The 18,936-nt window shown below is 34.9% G+C and overlaps 1 protein-coding gene across 5 annotated transcripts in view; it reads right to left on the bottom strand.

The window, feature by feature from the left end:
- Positions 1-18,936, bottom strand: part of LOC106462835 (atypical kinase COQ8B, mitochondrial-like) — an 81,097-nt gene that overhangs the window by 34,923 nt on the left and 27,238 nt on the right. For all 5 annotated transcript variants that reach the window (XM_013922798.1, XM_022390232.1, XM_022390233.1 and 2 more), the window contains exons 5-8: positions 17,806-18,009; positions 12,139-12,224; positions 10,280-10,420; positions 1,509-1,590 (exon numbers count right to left, since the gene is read on the bottom strand). In XM_013922798.1, coding sequence (XP_013778252.1) covers positions 1,509-1,590; positions 10,280-10,420; positions 12,139-12,224; positions 17,806-18,009 — 513 coding nt within the window. The remainder of the gene's footprint in view (positions 1-1,508; positions 1,591-10,279; positions 10,421-12,138; positions 12,225-17,805; positions 18,010-18,936) is intronic.

Below are 18,936 nucleotides of genomic sequence, written 5' to 3'. Positions count from 1 at the left end.
GGATCCAACCTTTGAGTGTCCAAATATATATCATCCTGACGATGATATACCAGGGCATATTGTTCAGATAAACGAGGGGGGGGGAGGCATAGCAACACCCTCACGTAATTGTGTTGCAAACCTCCCAGCATGCACAGCAATATCAGGAGAAGGAGAAGAAATTAAGTAATCCCCTTGAGAACGATCGGACAACAAAGCAGGGGTAGACTCAAAAGCAACTGGTTGCATCTCCAAAACTTCACAATCATGTGTAACTAACTGCAGAAAGGGGTCAGAAGGTGGCTGATCAGATGAGTCCTCAGAAGAGGAAGCTCTAGTGAAAGAAGGAGCACAAAAGAGGGAGCCTAAATTCTCCCCAGAATATCCTGTTTCAGAATGAAATTCAAATCAGCACTTCCTGGAGATATACCCTTGGGCTGCTTGAAGGACTCAATCTCACCCCGAATCAGGTCACGGATAGCTTCCATGGAGAGTGCCCCCCCTCCCCCAACTGCTGACCATCACTAGATAAAAAAGGGAGAAATAGATGAAGGCTGAGTAGCCTCTGTGCTTGGAACCATTACATGGGAATTCATATCCTTTTTTTATGGTATATTTGTAGGAAAATACAAAAAACAAATTCAATGAAATATATCTCTGGATAACAAAACAAAGAATTCCCAATTATTAGAAAGCGAAAACTAAGAAAATTTAAATCACAAAACATTAGTCTGAATGCTCGTGCTTTGTTGAGTAAAAGTGATTTTATTATCTGCATACAGTGCTTATATACAGTACCTGCATAGAGGGCATGTGAGGACTGGTGTAAAGTTTTGCAAATTAGATATTGCCGAGGGCAGTCGAGTGGGGTATATAAAGACTGGAGCAAGCAAACACAATGTTAGATCGAGAAATAGCTATTAGTGTCAGCAGAGGTATGTATGTTTTGGAAGAATATTTTAACTACGTAGTATCAGTAATTCTGTGTTTTTCTAACTATTATCATATTAAAGCTCATGAGAACTAGTGTAGTAGTAGCCTTCTGAGAAGTTATACGTAGAAGAAATGTTATTTATACATGTTTCTTGTTTGAAATCTATAGTGAATTAACAAAGAGGAAAGTAAGGAAAAAAAAATATCACTACATTTATTAGGCTTAACAAAACTGTATATATTTAATGTGATTCCTTTTCTTTGTAATCAAACTCAACTGAACTTATTTGTCCTAGTTTTAGATGTGGTTAGTCCAGAGCACTCATTAATATATCACAAAACAGAGAAATATAGCTACAAACAGCTTATCATACAGGTCTGTCTAAACCCTTTAACAACACATTTACTCCATAAAATTTGGTTCCATATAGTAAAAATTACATATATAATTCCTGTTTGTGTACAGCTTTAAGCAGGTGTCTGCAAATTGATTTCACAAATTTATTCTATACATAAAATTCAAATAAACTAGATTTCTGTAAGACCATTTCATTATGCTTTATTATATTGAATAATAATATTAACACTGCACTTACCTTTTGGTAAAATCTCCCATACACTCAATATCGCCATCAGGTTGTCAATATCACTATCAATACCTTCAGCAACACCAGGATACTAATGTCAGAAAAATACTAGTTTTAAACATGCGTGAAATGTTACTCTAACAGATAAAAATGCCCTGTGTCTTTTCTATTATGTTACTTTAATAATACAGAAATGCAACCTACAGGTAGGAAACTCAAAAATCTACTGTGGTGGAAAAATTATTGCATTACCCAGTCTTTTCACACATTTCTTTGTTCCTGAAATTTTTTATGAGATCTTGGATTGTGGAAGTGTCAGAATTAATGTAAAATGGTTATAGACATAGTGTGGTGTAAGCTGACTCATATTTCAGTCATCCAAATTTAACATTTTCCTAAACTGAAACTGTATTTCTGATAGATACTTACTTCCTCTCACAAAATAGCTTTTCTCAATTATTACTGCCCTCAATTGGCACAAATTTTCAATGCTCACCACTAGCCTTCCACCTCTCGCTTTTGCATTCCCTCAAGTAAATTATTATGCAGCAGCTCTCCATCAATAGGAGTGCAATGCAACTCCTATCGTAATCAGCACCCTCTCCACATTTGCACTTGTTGATCACTTTGAGATTGGTCATAGGACCTACACCACATATCAACAGAAGTGGGGAGGCTGAGTGGGAAATGAGAGTCGAGGTAAGTATCTATTGGAAATACATCTTCAGCTTAGGAAAATGTTAACTTCCAATACAATATCTTCCCTCTGCTCACAAAATAGCTAGAATCCCACATTGAATTAGTGGAGGGCCAGTGAAAAAATTATCCCCATTTAGGAAGCGCCCAAAGATGTGGAACCAAAAAAGAAAATATCACACCTAAATGGGAAACTGCACCACATCTAATCCAGGTATGCTTTTCTCTCTTTTATATGTTCTGATGATATGTGGTGTATGCCCTATGACCAATCTCAAAGTGATTAACGAGTGCAAGTGTGGAGAGGGTGCTGTTATGATAGGAGTGGTGTTGTGCTCCTACTGATGGAAAGCTGATGCATAACCACTTACATGGGGATATGTAGAAGCGGAAGGTGAAAGGCTAATGGCGAGTATTGAAAATATGTGCCAATAGAGGGCAGCACTAATCAAGAAAAACTTTTGTGAGAGGAGGGAAGATATCTTATCTGAAACATATATGTTTCTTTATTAACAAACCAACAATGACAAACATATTACAGCAGAGGATTAACATATACTTAGCAGATACGAAAATATTCTTTGAGGAAGAAACTCTAGATTTAAAGATAATGCCACTAATGTAACTGACAAAAAGTAGTCACTCTGTCTATTTCTTGTCTTAATATTTGATTGTACCCCCTCTGGCCTTGATAACTGCTTGACATTGCCATGGCATAAAGTGCATGAGGGAATACATGTGGCGAGGGGTGAGTTCATGATACCATACGCAAATCAGGGCTTCCTGCAGTTACAAGGAGCTTCTCAGTTTATTATTTTGCACTTTGCTACCAATTACCTTCCAACAGTTTTTGACAGAATTGAGATCTGGGCTGTTGCCTGGTCAACAAAGTGTCTTGACTCTCTCTCTCTTCAAAGATAGTTCTTTACCTGAAGCAATGAAATAAGACCCAAGATGTCTTTTTAATACATGTAAAATTTCCTCTTTATTTTATGTCTATTGCATATATTGCATTAATATTACTAACTTTTTTATTTCTGTGGCATGTAGCATAGTCATCCTGGAATATGCACTGGTCAGCTCCACCAGAGTGATCCTGAACTGTTAGCTTTAACTGAGACTCAAGGATCTTGATGTATTTGTTGGCATTCACAGTATCTTTCACATACTACAGGCATCCTGCACCATAGCCAGAGATGCATCTCTATTTAACCTGACACTGCTGATGCTTGACAGTTGTATTCAAACATGATGGATGAAATTTTTCTCCACATCAACATAGTATAAAGTGCTTCCCATCAGACACATGTAGGCTGAACTTTGATTTTCCTGATAAGATCACATTGCTTCAATCCAGTCAAATGCTCTTTGGTCCAGCTGAGCCTCATCTTGTTAGCGAGGAAGGGTTTCTTTCTTGACCATCTTGCTAGAAGATGAGCTAACTTATGCAGATGGTGACAGTAACCCCTGAAGTTTCCTGCCATGCTCTTTTGAGATCTGTGGACAACAGTGAATGATCCTGCAGACTCGTGCATTTCAGAATGTGATAGTTAGCTGCCGTGGAAATTTCTTTATTCTACCCCTTCCCTTCCACCACTCCACACAGCCAGTCTCTTTATATCTTTGCACTCAGGGACTCACAGAGGCTGGTTAAATTTAATTCTCCTAGCAATCTGTTTTGTCAAAAGTTCCTATTTGCTAAAATAAACAATGGCTACTTTTTTCCATGGAGTTAATTCACAACCCTTGGCATGTTGATGCAGATAGGTGTCTATACTGACTACTTATAGCCCAAAAGGGCTGATGCAATACCCAGACAGCCTATAAAGCTCTTAATGTAATAATTACTAGATCATCCATGAAACTTTGCACCTATGCACATTAAGACCTCTAAATAAATGATTTGGAAGAAAAGTGAGAAAAAATTGGGTGATGCAATAATTTTTTCACCACTGTATTTATCCATCAAATTGAAAAATTAAAACTAAATAAACATTCAAATTTATAAACATCTGCTATTAATACCCATAGATATAAGCTATATATTTTATGTATTTTCTATATTGATAACAAAATAAGAGAAACATGATCAACAACATAACATTACATGTACTTTATGGACACAAATACAAGTCCAGGAGAACTTCTCCCAAGTACTTAATCTTATGGTTACAGAATTGAACCCATTTGGATACATCTCGGAGAATTATACACAGTCCAACAATACTTACAATAATTCAGAGCTTTTTTAATATATCTTCATAAGAATTGGTAAGATTTTGCTACAAGTATTTTGTGCACAAAGAATGAGATTGTTTTAATTAAGTATTTTACTTAAAGATTTGTTATCTTTGTATCATAGTTATTTGCACTCAGACTTTGAATATTTCAAATATTATCATCAACATATTGCGCAATGAAATGTTTACAATTAAAAATTAAAAAATGTACCTACCATTGAAATTTTTCAGCAAATAGTCTTGAAAATCTTATTAGTTTATATTATTAATTGTAAGTTTTTATTTTTTCAGAAAATATTTATTTTTAATGTTTATTTTCCTTTACTATTCTTTAGCATTATTACTTATCATGACACACATATTCGGGTGTTCTTGGGGTTTTCTTGGCAGTGACACTTTAGCCCTTGTCATAACATTACGACATTTGCCTACTACACTGAGCCTGATATAACTGAAGCAGTTTGCTTGTAATTTAAAAAATTATTAGACCTTTCTAAAATGCATTTTAAAACATAACTAACTCATAATTGATGAAAATATAAAATTAAAACTAAATAAAATTTAATTGTCTATCTAACTAACGTATTTATAAGTGAGAAATAATGTTAAAGTGCTAGCCTGGATGCAAGCAGCAACAATGCTAAGAGCATTTAACAAGCTCTCTATTAAAATAACTGTTGGAAAATAGTATTTTAGAATGTGGTCTTTCTATTGGTTACAAACATCTAAGTCAAACAAGTATAATTTGCTGAGAAATTGCAACTGTAATTGTAGAGTGTGTGTGTGTGTGGTATCCATCAAGAGTTCCAAGAAATGTATTTCTCTTTCCTCCCAACATCACATAAGAGGCTCCAAAGAAGAATATGTAAACAGAGCAATTAAATTAGTTTCGGTCAATACATTGAAGTAGAGTGTACAGAAAGAACTATTTAAGTTACAGAGGCAAAAAGTTATAATCTTGTGAAGTTATAGGTCAAACTGAAGTTTAAGAATTTATCCTTAAAGTTTCTTTTGAAATAAAGGAATTACAACTAGATAATATAAAACTTTGAACTTATAATGTCTTTTATATGGATGGTACATTTTTTAAAGTTTTAGAAAAAGAACAGTACATGTTTGTAAGTACTAGTACACGAAAGCCTTTGAAAAGTACCTTACATAGTGATTAATTATTCATTACATTTCAACAAAAAACAGTTAAACGGCAATAAGAAAGTACAAAAAAATGTGATATCATTTTACTCTGAATGTTAAAATGTTCAGAATCAAATAGGAAAATAATATGAAGAGAAAAAATTGTGGTTTGAATTCATTTTTAATTCACAAAATATAAGGAAAACTGTTCGAAGAATGACTTAGAAAAATCCACTGATGATACATCCAAGGTTTTAACAGTCAAGGCTTGTTTGGATCTATCAATATCTCTACAGTAAAAATATCTTACAAGAGTCTAGTAAAATAAAATAAAGAGTACAGTAAGGATGATTCGTTAGAATGTTTTTAAAAACAGTAATATTCTCAGAACAGTCTATTAAATCCTAACAAATAAAAAATAAAATGAACACAGATGTTACCTTATGTTCAACTGCAAAATTACAGAAAATGCAAATAAAATTATCTGTTGATCATTAACCCTATTGCCACGGGTATCCTTTACTGTGCATGACACAAGGTTTTAAGGTCTTACATCCAAAATTTTATTAAACCACTTTTTGTTTACATTATACCATATAGTATAACACAAAATTGTAGCTAATAATCCATATTTTAATAGTATATAAGTTTTAAGTTCTAAATCTTATAAGGCAATATTTTAAAAAATCCTGAATTTCCAATAGTGTGACACCCATGACACATTTTCTCTAGGCATGTCCTCTTCTCTATTTTATCCACTACCCCTTCAATAACTACAAAATTAAGCATAAGTTACTCACTATAAAATCGTCATTGCTCAAACACACCATAATTTTTATAGCCTTCAATTTTGTTTGGTTACAGAGCTATCAAATTGAAAATCAGACCCCTCTTGCCACACCCACCTGTCACATCCTCTCTTTCAGGATTTGTTAATAGTTCTCTCTTAAGTTTAATTATATATTGTCTGTAACCAATAGAAAGCCAAGGTTTTCATCTATAAAATGACATATTATATTATGTTCTGAACAGAGAAGTGTCAATTTCACTTTTAACACAAATTTCATTCCCATGGGAAAGATAATGACTAGCTTGGATGAATTTGTAATGGCTCTTGTCGCATAGTTAGAAAGCCAGAAAAATTGTGATTGTGAGAAGAAATTGTCTGCTTTTTGCATGTTATTATTCCATGTTCTTTGTTCATTATTTAATTAAATAAAAATTGGTTAATACACAACTACCATTAGTATAAAAAAAAAGTAGGGTTAAGTGTCGTAGACAGCAAAAATAAGAATACTTGGGTAAGTACTTTATTTTTTGTTTTTCATGCTCATTCTTTATTTATTATTATTATAAAAGTAACTAAAATGTAAAAATAGGGATCTATTTAGGTTAAAGTTAGATTAGATAAAATAGATAATAATATAATAAAAATGTTTTATGAGGTACGCATGCAAGCAACTCTGAGTGATGTACTTCAATAGCATAATATGAGCTCCACATTCCCTAAGTGAGTTACAACTTATAATAGCACGAACAGTAGTTAGACACTGTTCAAAGGGCAATAAAATAATAAAATCTAATTACAAATAGCTCTATACTGTTATGAGTTTAAAGCTACTCAGGATAAATGAATGTAATTTCATTATAAAAAGAAAAATAGGGTAATTAGATTAATTTAGATTATTTTTGTTGGTTAAATTGCCCAAACCCATATACAGTTAGAGTAGAGAAAATAACTGACAAACTAAAAAGTTTTACTGAAAGCAAATGTTTGAAATGTATTAGGAGTTTTTAGAGATTACACAAAGGAAATTTTATATTTTTGAGATGACGAAAAGTATTCTGAATCTTAACATGAAAATCACTTTGCAAATGGACTATTCAAAACAAGTACTTGACATATTCACAAACAACTTTTTTAGTTTTTAAAAATACTGCACTAAAAAATATGACTTTTTGTATGTAAAAGACTTATAATGTTTACTGAAGGACTGCCAAATTTTGTGTAGACATATTATACTAAAAAGTAGTACAGTAGTCCCTGATGGATATGACCCCTCCCAATAAGAACCCTTTTAAATACAACTTTTTTTTCTGTGCATGTAACAATTTTACATTGATGTGACCTCCCACAAACGACTTCCTGACAGATGCGACATGTGACTGTGATTTTTGGGCAGAAGGTCGAATAAAGACCTCTCTATAATGACTTTTCTTCATATGAATAATGCAATTTACAGAGACATGAACACTGTGTATACAGTATGGAACAAAGAGGTCACATAACTGGAGATTCCTTCCAGCTCAGTTTTATATATGTATCTTGGTACCCTGGGGTGTTCAAGTCAAACTCCTTGGTACATGTACATTGGTATTTTGTTTTTAAAACTTTCAGGTCCTGAAAGGTAACCAGGGGTGGTCAGAAACTGTTATTTGTCTTCGCCCTGCTCACGGAATTAAGGTTTCTTCTTTTAGTGAATGTAATAGATTTTGAACTAGTGACCTAGACGTTAAGTAACATGATTAGTATTTACTATACTAGCAGGGTGTGAGGATTATTAACTCAGGGTTTGTTGAGTGACAGACTCAAGTGCAGTAAACATGGCTAATGAAATGCCTCAAAGCACCAGTGAAACCTGCGAATGTCTCAAACTGTGAATAGGAAGTTGTTGTGAAAAAGGAGGCTCAAAGTGTTGAGAAACGTGATGTGGATGTTAATATAGACCAAATTTGGGACAAAAGAAAAAAATAAACAAAAAATGGAAATTAGAGAATTTTTAGTCAACTTGAAATTGTTTTAATGCAACATATTTCATTTTATGTAGTATTTGTATTCAGACAGAATAAGCTTACAAGGTATTGGCTAGAGTCCAGCAATAATTTAGTTCAGATATTTATTCTTATTTTTTTACTGGTCCTTTTAATTTCACGGAATGGTCCTTTTTCAGAGCTGGAATCAAAGGATCCAAGTTTCAAGGTGAAATTTTGGTTTAGGGTGTGGCTGTTTTGTTCGTAGCTTCCGATGTTTGGTTCTTTGTTTAAAATTACAGTATTTTGTATAGATATACTGTGGATTTTTTTATCTGCAATGGTGGTAAATATGGGATGGTAATTTTTATTATGTTCAGTGAATCTGGTTTCCAATTTTTTTCCAGTTTCTCTGAATTCTGGACATTTATTGCAAGTTATTTTATAAATTAACACAAAAATTGTCCGCTGAAAACTAAGAATGAAACGATTCTTGATGAAATAACTGTCAGACTCGTGAACATTCAAAGTAACTCCATTAAATGTTCAAAACAAACAAAGATAGACGATTTTTTATGAAATACATTTTGTGTCAGTTTGTAATATTTTATATGTATTTAATAAAAATGTGATATGTGATGTTTATGAAATAAATATGATCGATGAATAAATTATTTTACATAAAACACAAACAAAACAATTTTAAGTTATCTTTATTGATAACTATTATTATACAGTGTATCAACTTGCTACATTACCTGACTCCTATACAGTATATAAACCATTATGCTCATCCCCTTGGAATAGCAGCTGGCACAGCCTGAACTCGGTCATTTATTATTGATCCTTTGATTAACGACTTTTTTATTATGGCAGATAGGTCAGTCGTATCAAAGAGGGATTACTGTAGTATCAAATCTATAAAGACTTTAATCAAGTACAATAAGTTCACATGGTCGGTCCAATCTATTGAGCCCATGTTGAGAGGGTTCAAATCAGTGATATTTTAGTTTCAAAAAAGAATTTTAGTGTTTGTTTCGTTTTGCTTGTTAAAAGTAGTTTTAGTTTTAGTGATTACATATTTTTAGTTTTAATTTCTATTTCATTTTGCTTGTTAGTAACAGTTTTACTTTTGGTACTACACTTTTAGTTTTAATTTCGATTTGCTTACTTGATAATAGTTTCTGTTTTAGTTTTGAGTATTTGACATTAATTTTAGTTTCCATTCCATTTTGAGTTTTAAATTAAAACACTTTTTTAGAGAGTAAATGTTTTAAATATAGAATTACTAGTACTTACTCTGACAATTTACATCTTGTCATGTGAACAATATATGAATTAAATGAAAAGTAATAAAAATATAATTTTAGCCAATTAGTCCCCTTCTTTCAAAAAACCAAAACGTACAAATGTAAGCTATATTCCAGAATCCAGACTATAAAAACAACACTGATTTCTAGTGATCAGACAGCAGAGATAAATATTTAAACTTACAATATACAACTTACAAAATAATTTTGAAAAATAACTTGTTTATATTAATTAGTCTCCATTATGACTGCATGTGACAAAAAGGCTTACTCTGTGCTGACAGTTATGCTTAATAAACTCAGTAACATTCACAGACTGATCCTTATTACTCTTTCCAGTACCTTTTGAGATTTTTAATTTTCATTTGTGATCATTTTGAAGAAACATTTAGTTTTAAGTAATATATTTTCATTTTCTTTTTAATTATCATTTAGAAAAAATTCTGTTTGAGTTTTTGTTAATGAAAATTCAATATTTTTCATTTTGATTTCATTTTCATTAACGAAAATATTGTTGGTTAAAATTCTTATAAACTCAACCATTTATTAGGTTACTTGTTTTAAACAATCCAAAAAATGTATAAACAAATAGCATACATGTGTAGAGATGAATGTAAGAAAATATTTTTGATATCATTTATAAATCTACCTGTATTTTCATTGCAGCTTCTCTCCCATCATGGAGTGTAGCTAGGTGAACTTGTCCTATGGATGCTGCTGCAAAAGGTTTGGGCTCAAAAAAATGTAGCCTGTTCTGCCATTCTTCTCCTAATTCTTGCACCATCACTTTCTTAAAGAATATAAGAAAACTAGGTCTAAAATTTTAATTTAACTTATTCATACTTAAAACTTGTTCTATTATGATTTCCAGAAATATAATTTATTGCTGAAAATTAATAATTACAATTTGGTAGTGTTCTAAACTTTGTTGGATAGATAAGTACTAGATTAATAATGAATTTTAAAAACCACTACAGTACTTTTAAAAGGCATAAAGCACACTACAGATTATATATGATGCTTGATGACCAAATTTCATAACACAATGTATTTTAATTACAGACGATCCAAACTGATTTGAAGAGCAAGACATTAGCTTCCAACATCTCTTTTGTATGTAAATTCTGTGCAGTATTTTTTTTTAAACTCAAATTTGCTTTCTTCAGTATGAGAAGTATAAAAATTCCAGACCTGAAAAAAAATTTACAATGTTAGATCTGAAAAATATGTCTGTCCGGTTCTGGGAAATATGTCAGATCTGTCCACATCTTGGAAATACACCAGATCTGCCCAGACCTGAGAAATATCTCAGGTTAGTCACGTTGTCAAGTTATGGTGCTGAATTACATAATGCATAAACTTCTCATGTGCATACTTCACGGAGAAATTTTTCTTATTTCATTTTTTCTCTTTTATGTTTTTTTATCTATCGTAATAAGTGTCCAATTTTTACATTTAGTGACTTTTATAACAATAAATAAAATATCTATAAAAGAAGAAGAAATTCTGTATTTATGTGTTGGCCTTGTATTTTTTTTACAGTCAAAGACTTGAATTATCAATAAAAGTTTAACCATAATTTTTTTCTAGGGTTGTTGTTAGTACTTTACTGAATTTTCATTTAATTCAAATTCTTAACTTAGAACACAATGATAATATACACAAAACATAAAATGTCCTATAACTATTATAATTTAACTAGCTTTCTAACTAAGCTATAAGAGATTTAAAATAATTTCCTTAGCTGGTCAAGCTGAGCTCTGTGATAGCAATTTTGAATCTGTATGCCGAATAATTCAAAAGCTGTCAAGAGAATGAGTTATCATTATACACAAATCAGAAAATTAAAATCTCCTCTTTTTATTGGTTATAAATAATGTAATAGCAAATGTCAGAGAGAATTACTGAGATTTTTTGAAAGACAGTATGGTGTTTCACATGGATTGGACTTTCTGGTTTATATCCATGTAAAACAAGATGATTAGAGGCTATAAAGTTAGCTTATATCTTAGCAATATCTATAAGATAAGTTTGGAATTTATATTAAAACTCAAAAGCTCAAAAAGGGCAGAAAAGATTATTTAAAGTATGCAATTTGGAGCAAACAAATGTCACATGGTACAAAAAGTGAAGAATGAGAATTTATTTAAATACTTCCTTTTGAAATTAAGAAATTAAAGCTTGTATAATATTAAAATTTGATCTATTAACTATGTTTGATGTTAATTTTATTAAAATACATTGGTACAAAAGTAGTTTAATTAAGTTTTGAATGTAACTGTCAAAAGGTCATGACATGCACTTTTACCTATTACCTTTTTTTTTAGAAACAAAAATATTTCATACTTATACATCATATTAAATATTCACAGTTCCAGTTAAATATACATTATAATTAAATGTTACTTATTGTTGTGGTAATGGTTAAAGTAATGTATGATGAAAGTTTCTGTAATACTCAAAAAGATTTAAAACAAAGTTATTAATGATGCTAAAGGTTTCACTTACTTCCATTTGCCAAGATGGCATAAAATCAGCAGACTGACGTACTCGTTCAAAGATAATCTGAAGTTGTGGATTGATCATAGAGTTATCTGAAAATACAGATATACCCCTTTATAATGCTTGTTTATTTTACAGTAATAGAAAGAAGAATATATTGTTATTAAGCCTATCTTGCTGATTTGCATATGTGACAAAAGTTTTTCCTACACTGAAAATTTATTTCTGATAGATTGTACTCTTCACACACAATAGCTTTTCTTGACTTGTACTGCCCTCTATATGCATAAATTTTAGCTCACATCTAGCCTGGATAATCTTAACTATTCTCATGTGTTTTAACATGAGGCAGGTACGTGATAGCAAGCAAATGAGCATGTGACAACCCTCCACCAATAAGAGTGAAGCACAACTCCTAGAACAGCTGACCCCTTCTCTGCAACTTAGCTAAGCTTCTCTTTGAGAGTGGGGAGGAAGGGTGGGAAGTGTAAGCAGAGGCAAGAATCTATCAGAAATACAATATCGGTGTAGGAAAATGTTAACTTTTAATATGATATCTCCACTCACATAATAGCTAGAATTCCACATTGACCTGGTGGAGGGACTGGTGTAACATTACCTAGATGAGGTGTGTGAATAAAGAGTATGTAGGAAACACCTGTGGGAGACTACACTACTTCTGAGTCAGGTATATTCTTCCCCCCATGAAAATGATGTGTCATAAGAAAGGTGGTATCACAGGAGGAACAACAGAACTTAAAAGAATGTAGAGTGGCTAGGGCAAGGTGGATCATAAGGGGAAGTTCAACTTCAACCACCACTAACAGTACCATGATAGGAATACCCAGCGTCGTAGCATGAAGAAGGTCCTCTACCGCTTACCTTGGACATGGGAACTGGAAGGCAAGATCTTCCGTTCCAAGGACCATCATGTGTGCAATTCCAACACAATCAACACCAGTACCCTCCAGGAACCAACATCTGGACAATGGTAGAAAGGTGGACAGCAATGTGGCAGTTCAACTACAGTCCAGAACCAGGCAGCATTGGGAATTAATCATCCAGTCCGCAGTAGAAGGAGGGTACCTGGACTACTTACATGTGAGGACTTATGTGGCTGGTCCAGTTCCAGCCAACACCAGTATCCTCTAGGAACCAACATCCAGGCAACAGTAGGAAGAAGAGTGCTCAGCCAGAGGGGTGAAGTGCATTGTGGTGGAAATCATCCAGTCCATAACCAGGCAGCATCTGGAATAGTACATCAGGTAGGCAGTAGGAGGAGAGTCTATACACCATCTATACTGGCAGAACACCACCTCTCTACTCTCAAATGAGTGGAATTGAGCACATTGAGAAGGATGCCTCCATGGCTCACCACTCCAGTGACTAAAAGCTGGTAAGTGGTAAAGCCTCCTGTATTATACTGGGAAAATGTGGGGGGAGAAATAAAGTGTTGGAGAGTCTTGATGAACGCAACATAGTGGATAGTGCAACAGGTGACTGCCAAACCTTATACTGAAAAACAGACCATTTCTTATGGAGCCAAACTAAGGAGTTGGAGGGATGGGCAAGAATCCTCTTCTGATTTACTCATGTTAGTCTGGGGCAAACATATTTATGATGCAAAACATTGCAAGGAAATACCTACAAGGGGTCCTACAGACTACCCCATCTCAATGTTGGGTAATATTTACCTGAATGGTCATACAGTGGGAGTTTAAGAATAAGTATACCTGGTCAGGCAATACTTGTCACTGAGCAGAATACATATATGCAAGAAAGGCCCTTGTAGAAAAGAAAAGCATAAAAAGAGCACCTACCATCTCACAGAGAAACTGTGAAGCTCAAGATGGTGACAGGAGGTAAACAGTAACCTGTAAGGCAGGAAACAGCCAGATGATGAAGATAAAATGAGATAAATGTATGGGGAGTGGTCCACATGCCAGCATGAACTACATCTTCTAATGGATGATGGAATCAGGCAGCCATGGACATGGTAAGGTGATGGATTTGATGCAAGGGGACTTGGAAGAGATGACAGTCATCAGGTGAGAGGGAAGAATAAGCCAGGTGAATTAGCTGCCGCATCAAACTCGTAAGGGTAATAGGAGAAATATAACAAAAAAGGGAAGGGTTCCAATGAATAAATAAATGGGAACAGGAAACACAGAAGGGATCAATGTGAGCCATGCAACAGTGGAGACTCCAGACAGGACATAAGAGTTGATCCAGATTAGAATGAGGATAAAGGTGACAAATGGAAGGGAGGGTAATGGGAGTGAAGGCTAATTCGTTCTCATGTGTGGTCTAAGTTTTGGGTAGGAAAGACTGATCAGGTTAGAGGATGACATAGGACCTGTGATATAATGTGCATGAGACATTGAAAGTGAACACATCTGAATATCCACATCTACAAGACAAGAGAAGGAGGAAAAAGGTCTTTAAGGAGAGATGATATAAGAAACAGGATTACATGGGTTTGAAGGAAGGAAGAGTGAGGGCATGGAGGACAACATTGATGTTCCAATCAGGGAGTGCAGTAGGATGTGGGGACAGCAAAGGCAGAAAGAATGAAATAAAAAGGTGAGGAACGAAGAATTAAAGACACTGTGAAATCTTGTGAAATAGAAAGTGGCCGACAATGCCTCTCGTTAATAACCAGCAACAGTGGATACCAACAGCCTCTTGTCCAAAAGCCAGGTATGGAAGGAAGTCAGGTGCAGGAGAGGAAAAGACGTGAAAACCAATGGTGGCAGACATACCACTTATGTTGTTAAATTAGCATGGTGGAAGAGCAATCAAAATGAGAAATCAGGGAAGCAACCTGAGGAGAATGTTTAGCCTGTCTGGCAAAAGACCAGACAAAAGCCACATGTGAAGACAGAGAGTTAGAAAGAAAGGATGTAGTGTGCCCGACTGAGGTTGTTTGAGAAGGGTGGGTGATAGGGGTAGAGGAGGTGTCCGTAGGAATGGGCACAGAAGTGAAAAACCATGGCTGTGCTGGACAAAGTGAAACCACCAAGAGGACTCAACATGGAGTGGTTTAAGAAGACAGATAGGAGGATATTCATAATGGTAATGGCCCCCCAAATGCTGAATGAGGGCATTGACAGCTACAGCCAAAGGATAGGGAATAGGAGACCAAAATCTGGGAAGCTTGGAATTCAGGTTGGTAGCAAATGCATTCAATACTGGAGTACCCCACTGGGAGCATAGCCAATCAAACAATTGTGGGTCGAGGGACTACTCTGTGAGGAGAATCTTGTCAGGGCATGATAAACAATCCATGACCAGATTCAGGGCACCAGGTAAAGGACATGCCAGCAATCAAATGTGATGGCTGTGAGCTCAAAATATGAGGTCCAATGTGTGGAAAAATGAGACCTTGACCGAGTGCCCCTTGCCAAGTGATTTACTAGACAATTGTGTGGTTATTGGAATGGATCATAACCAACTAGGTCTGGAGAGATGGAAGGAAACGAGTCAAACCTTGACAAACAGTGAGCAGTTCTAGGAGACTGATATGCCGACATGACTCTGCTACAGACCAATGTCTCAAAATCTCCTGTGTGTCCAGATATGTACCCCAACCCAAAATAGAAACATCTATGAAGAGGTGCACTTTTGGATGTGTTGTCTCTGTTCAAACACAAAGAAAAAGTCCACATGAAGTGAAGGAGGGAGAAGTATAGATGCATCCAAGGGGTCCCAAACGAGGTTTCACTGATCCTGTAAAGTCCACTGAAGTGGTCGCATGTAGGCTCGATTGAGGGGAATGAGAGTCTCCAAAGAAGCCCACATCCCCAAAAGAGATAGAACCTGTCATGCAGTTGGAGAAGTAAAGGAGGAAGTGATCTGAACCAGAAGCTCCATAGATCACAGAAAATGGGAAGAAGGTTGGGCCCGGCTAAGATGGGAATTGGAATAATACCCCGAGATCAGCAAGGTATTGAGTGGGGGCAAGGAAGGACTTCTCCCCCTTGAACAGTCAACCTAACCATGCAGCTACTCGAAGAAGAAACTGAGTGTGAAGGTAAGGGGTGGCATGCCAAGGAGCTAGAAGCAACCAGTCATCCATGTAATGGTGGAAACAAAGGCTCCTGGAATGGATAAGACAGGCAAAGGCCTTGACCACCCAACAAAAAACAAAAACAAAGGAAGCCAAAGCCAGCCTAAACGGAAAAGGCCATAACTGGTAGATGCAACCCAGATAAACAAAACAAGGAAAATGCCAGGATGCTTGGGTAGATGGGACTGTGGAGGTAAGTATCTGAGATATCTATCTTCATCATCCATAGACCAGGAGTGAAAACCCATCAAAGAGAAAGGTATGACTCCATTATGAATCAAGAAAGATCTATGAAATGGTTCAAAGAAGAAAGATCAACGATGGGGCACCAGTCCCCGGTCTTCTTGTGGACAATGAACAAAGGATCCACCTGTTTCACAGAACCCTTGTGAAGAAGATCTAGAACTGCCTCAGATAGATGCAATTTGGAAATGGAATCCTAAAAAGGGGGAAGAAAATGAGATGAGGGGAAGAAAAATGAAAAATAAGCCCTTCAGAGATAACCCGTAGAGCTCAAGGATGAGGGGACAAGGAGGAGCTAAACATGACTGTGTGGCATAGGATGGGGGAGGAAACAGGCTGTTGAAATCATCATCCTCTTGATCAGGTGCCCCTGAACAAGGCATGACAGTATAATTGTCAGGCAAATCTGAAGCCTGCATGAAAGCAGCCCACTTTTACCAAACCAAGGCTGTAACATCTTCCACTGACAACTGCAGACCAGAAGCCACTGTAGACGAAGTATGGGTAATTGCTGTAGGACCAACAGTATTAACAGTAACATTAAAATGTTATTGTGTCTTTAACTGTAAGTATAAGTACAGAATTATCACTCATGTTAGAGTTAGCTAAGTTTCGTTTTAGTATATGATCAGGCATCAATCTGATATAGAAAGTAATCTACTGGTAAGATCTGTTTCAGTATTAACCACCTAGAGCCTAGCTGTGCACAACATTAGAGTAGATAGATATCTGAATATAGGATCAATGAACAACACAACTTAGATATGCAAGCTGTACCACATAGTGTGACAAATTCTGAGTAGGTAGACAGATCATCAAACATTGAGGACACTTTGCCAGTCTCTGTTATTAGAAGGTAGAAGCAACACAGGGCTGATCAGAATAAGGTTTTGTGTCAGGGAAGCTATTCAAAAGTAGGAAGGTATCTTTATACTCTATTGGCTAGTGAGTGGCCACCTCAATAATGGTACCCCTATTTTAAAAGGCTACTGGCCTACTACCACTAGTCTGCCTTGTTAGGGCAGACAGGGCTAGGAACAGTAGTTATAAACACTAAGTGATTAATGTATTGCCTACAAACAATCATACATTAAAAATCAGCAGGGACCTCAAGAAGGAAAAGAACAGGGAAATTGAAGCCTAAACACAGAGCTGGTAAACAAGACCACATTCAGAAACAAAAAAACTAGAATTATCAGCAATCACAACCTGATATTCTTTGGAAAAGAATGTTAATTTCTAAAAAAATAAATAAATTTTAATTCTGTCTGGATGGCCTGTTTACATTTCTCCATTTACAATCTGTTTTGAAATATAATATTAATAACGAAACAGTTGCTGTGAATATAATAAACAATTACCCTGTATGCTAAGCATCTGTCCAATTTTAAGAGCTGCACCTCGAACTCGGCACAGTGTGTTTACTATTCTATTAGCATTTGCCTCAGTTAGAAATGGATTGCTGTCTAGTATGGATGTAGTCGTTGTTTCTTCCTTCTGTTTTAACCCTAATTTACGGCGTGTCACTTCAGCAATGGCCCCCACTCCCAATCCTGCTGCCAATCCTGAAAAAAAAAAAGTCATAAACATATGAAGTTACAAGTACAATACTAGAGCTATTAGAATTACAATTTAACCCTATCATCACGGGTACCCTTTACTGCGCATGACACAAGGTTTTAATGGCTTACATTCAAAATTTTATTAAACTACTTTTTGTTTATGTTATACTAATTAGAATAGCATAAAATCTTAGCTAATAATCCATATTTTAATAGTATAGAAGTTTTAAGTTCTTAATTCTAAAGGGAAATATATAAACAAATCCTGAATTTCCACTAGTGTAACACACATGACAAATTTTGTCTTAGCATGTCATCATCCCTATTTTATCCATCACCCTTCGAAAATGTACGAAATTAAATGTAAAATGCTTTCTATAAAATCATTATTGCTCAAACAGACCTTCAATGGCCTTCAATTTTGTTTTGTCACAGAGCTATCAAAGAGAAAATCAGACCCCTCCTGCCACACATGATTGACAGTTCTCTCTTATGTTTCATACAATATTTATAACCAATAGAATGTCAAGATTTTCATCTATCAATGGCGTATTGTATAACATTGTGTTTTGAACAGATAACCGTCAATGTCACTCTGAGTAGCAGCATCTTTCCCGTGGGAAAGTTAACGACTAGCTTGGATGAATTTCTAACTGCTCTTGTTTCATAGTTAGAAAGCTAGGAAAATTTTTAGAAGTAAGTGAATTTGTCTACTTTTTGCATGTTATTAGTCTATATTCTTTGGGGTATTATTTAAGTAAATAAAAATTATTAAGTGCTTCACCATAAATGCTAAAAAAAAATTAGGCTTAACTCCACTCAACAATTGAGGGCAAGAAAAAAATAAGATTGGGTAATTCGATGACGAGGAACCCACTTTGAGACTAATAATGGCTGGAGACAGCTTGAATGGGTAATGAAGAAAAACTT

Source organism: Limulus polyphemus, unplaced genomic scaffold (genome assembly GCF_000517525.1).
Source record: "Limulus polyphemus unplaced genomic scaffold, Limulus_polyphemus-2.1.2 Scaffold1262, whole genome shotgun sequence".
NCBI classification, from domain to species: Eukaryota; Metazoa; Arthropoda; class Merostomata; order Xiphosura; family Limulidae; genus Limulus; species Limulus polyphemus.
This window is presented reverse-complemented; position numbering and strand designations above follow the sequence as displayed.